Genomic DNA, 6,147 nt, shown 5'->3' with positions numbered 1-6,147 from the left:
AACTGTTTTTTGAACTTGACACTCTCATTTCCACACACTAAACTCTTTAATATTCTGTAATTTTAAAAGTCCTCAGGATGCAGTATCACTAGATTGTTATGATTCACCTAGGTATTTATTAAACTTTTTTTGTTTATTATTAAAAACAAGACATATGACAGGTATCTGTAATTTGTATCATCAATCTTTATTTGATATTCAGAGGTTGCATGAAATTTGAGATAACTCCTCAAGAAATACGGATAATAATCTTAACTGGGCAATTGTCAAATCCAAGATGGTTGCCTTGTGGTTATTACGTCTTTATAATTAGTTCCAAAGTGAACTGGAAAGAACACCACTAAACATTGAAATTAAATGTAGAATAATATTATCTGTTATACTGAGTTGATAACCTCCAATAAGTAATCAAGTATTATATGTAAGTCAATACATACGTTACAAGATAATGGAGCTATGTCATGAAATGGCTCACAAATGTTAAAGATGTTCTTTTCCAAATTGGCCTGAATTATCTCTGGTACTATTCAATCAACATGTTCCTTTTCTAAAGAGGAAATCAAGACACTGGTGAAAAATGGACTGCTGGATCAATATATAAAGAGATGGTTCGATGAAATTCTTAGCTCCTCTAGAGGGCAGACATGTTCCGTATTTAAGACAAAAATTTGGACATGAAAAATATTTAATCTAAGTTTAATACTGAAGACGGGAAAATTATATGTGAATTTCGTTTTTTAAATATGCATTTACCTGCAGAAACAGAAAGATTGTTAGGTATTCCTCGTAAAGAGAGAACCTGTGCTTTCTGTAATTCCAACACTGGAAATGAATTTCACTATTTATTTAAATTTGCCAAAATTAATCTGTAAAATGTATTCGGAGAGAAATAAACACCAAAATATTATTCCACTTATCCAAAATCAAATTAAAATGCAAGGTTCGTTTGACATATCCAATGTAAAAATCTTTACAAAAACTTGTAGATTTATAGAAAAGCATGATAGATGATTGAGTTAATCTCAGTACCCGGCTGTGATCCTTCTCTATGTAATTATGTAAAAGTGAGTTATCGTTATTTACAGAAGATATCATAATTTTGTACTTATTATCACACGCCATGTATTATGTTAACTATATGTATGTGACCTTTTGTTACACACGTGTGTCAGAGTGACTGAATAAAACCTTGAAACACAATTAGGTTGGGCACAAAGTGGACACACACAATTAGGCTTTGGACAAAGTGGAACCTGCAGATAAAGTTTAGGAATAATTCAACCAATTTGGTCTCAGAAATAGCGATAACAGTCTCTAATGATTAATTGTAAAAATCCAAGATGACTGCATTTCAGCCATTTTTGTTTATCAGTCCCAAAATTGATGCAATACAAGGGACTATACGAGAGCAAAATGTTTATATGGGATTTGAGAAAAATCCAGCAACTACTTTTCAAGAAACAGCGATGATAAACTTCATATTTTCAAAATAAATATTAGACGTATATCTATCACCAAATTTGTTTGTTTCGTTTTGTTTTAAAGTTGTGTTTTATAATCTATTGGGGGCAAACCAAGAGTTGAGAATAATAGAATATTCACTCCATGGATCCCCATGGTGGACCTCGACACGAGGGGAAGGATGATTAAGTTGAGATCCACTTATCTCACCTCTAAGGCAGTGTAAGATTCTATCAAGCCAGTAGCCAGTATTTCTCAAAAATAGTGATATATGTGTGTGTGTTAAATAATGGACGGACGGAAGAACGACTGATCATAGTCTCGTAGTAATTTTAGTGTCATATGATGATGATGGGTCAACGTTTGTTTGTTGTATTTTAACTCAACAAATTTGGACAGGATTTTAAACAATTGGATTAAAAGAAGTTAGGTGGATTCAAAAAAGTATATTCTATAAAGTTTGTGGATAGACACTCTATTCTATCATCTAGGGGTGGGGATATGGCTTGTGAGTCACGAGGCATTTTAATGGCATGTATGTGTATATTTCCTGACTCTTCCTCCGGAAATGAGTAGGATTTTTAAAAATTTACATGTATTTAATTTTGATTTTAATATTACTTTCTTACATCGTATAAATATTTAAGAATCTTGTCATTTGATATCAAATGCTTTATCCTACAACAACTGAGTCAATTAAACCATAAAACTTCTTTCTTTTAAAGTCCAAGTTAAGAAGCTAATTGTAAGATAATGCTATTTCCCCTTACAGTCTCGTTTCTCACAACTCTTAGTGTTAACTACAGTTTGGTCTCTCACAACATTCAGTGTTAACTACAGTTTGGTCTCTCACAACCTTCAGTGTTAACTACAGCTTTGTCTCTCACAACTCTCAGTGTTAACTACAGTCTGGTCTCTCACAACCCTCAGTGTTAACTACAGTCTGGTCTCTCACAACTCTCAGTGTTAACTACAGTTTGGTCTATCACAACCTCAGTGTTAACTACAGTTTGGTCTCTCACAACCTTCAGTGTTAACTACAGCTTTTTCTCTCACAAATCTCAGTGTTAACTACAGTCTGGTCTCCCACAACTCTCAGTGTTAATTACAGCCTGGTCTCTCACAACCCTCAGTGTTAACTACAGTTTGTTATATCACAACCTCAGTGTTAACTACAGTTTGGTCTCTCACAACCCTCAGTGTTAACTACAGTTTGGTCTCTCACAACACTCAGTGTTAACTACAGTTTGGTCTCTCACAACCCTCAGTGTTAACTACAGTTTGGTCTCTCACAACCCTCAGTGTTAACTACAGTTTGGTCTCTCACAACCTCAGTGTTAACTACAGTTTGGTCTCTCACAACCCTCAGTGTTAACTACAGTTTGTTATATTACAACTCTCAGTGTTAACTACAGTTTGGTCTCTCACAACCCCCAGTGTCTCATTCTCCGCTCTGATAATTCACACCGTCCATACTTTCAAGTTACATGTACATTCTTCTTTAAACATGCACATCATTCTATACTGTGTATAAACATTTTCATAATTTAAGGCCTCTCACAACTTCACAAAAACGTTCCAATTGGCTATATTCAATCTAACAACAATGGTTATGTACCATCTTCATACCTTACATATAACATACTTATATCTTACACACCATAAATACATGTACCATACATCTGTCTTACATATAATATACCTTATACATATATATGTTAATTAACATATACTTTCAGATAACGCGCATTATCTGTTAAAATGCAGTTTATACACCAGTGAACGCCAAAAAAAACCTAACTAATCACTTAATGGCCAGAATGTAAACGCGCGAGAAACAGTAGAGACTGTAGGAGAAACAGGTCTAGCCAAGGTAACCCGCGTGGTCGGGCAAGCGATCCCATACCTTTTCATGTCCGTTTGGGGAATCGAACCCCGCACGAAGAGGTGAAAGGCGAGTGCGTAACTGCTGCACTAACTGACCGTCATGGTATTTCTTGCCCTTCTGTGGTTTTCTGTGGCCATTGAACGTTGTCTACAATGTGGTGTTAATCTCACTACCAAATTATCGGAACAGTTGGAGTGTATATGTCTCTGTACCGTCGTTGTTTTTCTGTACCACACTGTTGTAATTCCATCCTAAATCCATGTGCATGGTGGTAATATCGTTTTCTCAATGTAGAAATCCTATTCAGTATTCCTTCGGTAGATCCGCTTTTCACTTGATATTTGATGTTGAAACGTATGACATGTGGATTAGGAACGTAGGCGATATTGGGTAGATAATTAACTAGATTACTTTGAATAATAGTGTGTAGCACTGAAGGGTAACACACGGTAAAGACTCTCTCTTACAGTGTAAACAGCCATACATATATGAATAATAGATGAAGTTTGGATTGTATACTTGGATACGGCGCGCTTCCTGGTCTTCACCTGTTCAGGTGTGAACTGTGCGAAACCTTTGCAGACACTTAAACATGAAGGTGTCAACATTTCCTCCACTTCATGCCACCGCCATGGACAAAAATCTGTCTCTGCAACAGAAAATACTGGTGCGTTTTAACGAGAGACGGAGAGAGGTTGATGCCAACCCCAGGATCCTTAATAAGTACAGCCCTGTTCTGTTTATAGCGGAAGTGACGGGTGTATGGTACTACGGCACGTGTCATGCTGTGCCATTTTTGTATGCAGGTTACGGTGAACAAACAATCAAAGTCATACAGGCCATCGTTTGTTTTCTTACGTTTGAAGTAGTAATCAACTGGTGGTATGTTCATACCGTGGAGTCAAACTATGATCCTCAGCGTCACGGGACAGAACAGGTGCACAAATCTGAGGCGCTGTCACAGGTACGAGAATACTAGTATATCGAAGTGTTTACTAGAAATAATATTTTCCACTTTGAACCACAGTGTACATTAGACCAGATTACAGATAACACGTAGCGGAATTTCATTTGGTTCATATTGCAACAAAACAATGCCGTCCGTTATCACGATGGTACCTACCGGGAATCAAGCTATTGTACACCATGAAACGGTCGGTTAATTAAAAACACGCATTCGAGAAATTATAAATGAATGAAAGTATGAAATCACGGCAACATACATCCACAACCGTATTGAATCATTTCCTATATTCATTGACAGGTAGTGTGTGATACAGACTTCCAAAGTAAGAGGCGGGAAGCTCACAGGACCGGACGTGACTCCACTTCCGGACAATATTGGTCGTGGAAGTATTGCTCTGTCTGCGATCAGCCAAGCCCCCCTCGTTGTCACCACTGTATACTTTGTAACCGATGTTCGCTCAAACGTGACCACCACTGTTTCTTTGCCCGGAACTGTGTTGGCTATCGTAACTTTCGTCATTTCACAGTTATGGTGTTCTGGGCAAATTTAGCATCCGTAATTGGTTTTGCCCATGCAGTTCCGTTCCTGTTAATGGACGTGTTGCCTGAAGACGGATATATAGATTTGCTCCCTTTCGTGGCCTTCATTCGATGGCTCTTTGGGTACTCCAACTTCCGAGTAGGGGTCATTGTTCTAGGATTGTGGTTTCTGGCAATGCTTGTGGTTTTGACGACTTCAATGATGAATGACAGCCGTAAATGGGTTATTCAGGGTAAAACATCATACGAGGTTGACAATAATATTCCCATCAGGGACACCAGAACCGTGGGAGACAAAATTCGAGCCGTTTATGGTCAATATTGGCTATTAAATTTCATGGTGCCGATGCACTGGATGTTTCAACCCGAAATAGATCCTGTTAACTGGCCCACGATAAACAACTGATTTATGTTTTCTCCAATACAAGTCATCTTGAGAATTCCGGTTTTGTAACATTTCTTCAAATATTTGTGTTTCGAGTTATATTGCTCGGCTCTAATACTATGGCAAATTCGGGGTTCCACGTCCTTGCAGTTTCTAATGTCAATCAATACTGAAGTGACTAAAGGACCTCCTACTGTAAATTTACAGGTATTGCTTTAAAAGTGATCAAATGTTGGATGCTGGATCCTTTAGAAAATTTGGGAAATTACAATTTTTGACCCCTTTGTTTTACAACAATGAACTCCCATTAGTATTTATATGTGGTAGGAAAGCGGAAAACCCAGCGAAAAACTAATGCTGTCTCGGTTGTAGCACCGCCCGTCTTGCACTCGACTGCGACATCCCAGATATCGTCGGACTATAATAATTTTAAACGTTTATCGCCAAAGACAAGCTGTGAACACTGATGAAGAAAAAACTTAACTATGTCAATTTTACTCCGTTAAACTTTTGCCCTGAGTGTAAAGTTAGTTAAAGTTTTCAGGTTTTAATATCGCTGATGCCATTAAGCGATAGGAGTAAAGAAAATAGCAAATACAACTAACGAAATTAGCATCAAGCGTTTACCTGCATTCAAAGTTGACAATTTTTTCATACCAATAATCAACGAAAAATGCTAAATTGGTAGACAATGATTAACAGTTAACATTATCTTAGTCTATGACGTTGATCGACAAATAACATCAATAGTCAGCCATTGGTAGTTTTGTTTCTAGATCTTGTCGTTAATGGTTGATGTTTCATGTTTATATGGTGACAGATGTTACTCCGCCTTGTACATATTATTTATTTATTTCTAAATTCATCATGGTAATGATTGGTAGCCATGATAGCTTGGTCAGGTTGG

At 37.1% G+C, this 6,147-nt stretch overlaps 1 protein-coding gene across 1 annotated transcript; it reads left to right on the top strand.

The window, feature by feature from the left end:
- The first annotated feature begins 3,941 nt into the window (after positions 1-3,941).
- LOC132552295 (uncharacterized) lies at positions 3,942-5,261 on the top strand. The gene is made up of 2 exons (XM_060216458.1): positions 3,942-4,313; positions 4,614-5,261. Exons 1-2 carry the CDS (start codon positions 3,942-3,944, stop codon positions 5,259-5,261), a joined length of 1,020 nt encoding a protein of 339 aa, XP_060072441.1.
- The last annotated feature ends 886 nt before the right edge of the window (positions 5,262-6,147 follow it).

This window comes from Ylistrum balloti, unplaced genomic scaffold (assembly GCF_031769215.1).
Source record: "Ylistrum balloti isolate Yb309-2 unplaced genomic scaffold, AGI_CSIRO_Ybal_v1 Utg370242, whole genome shotgun sequence".
Lineage (NCBI taxonomy): Eukaryota > Metazoa > Mollusca > Bivalvia > Pectinida > Pectinidae > Ylistrum > Ylistrum balloti.
The sequence above is the reverse complement of the archived record's forward strand: the minus strand, read 5'-3'. Positions and strand labels throughout refer to the sequence as shown.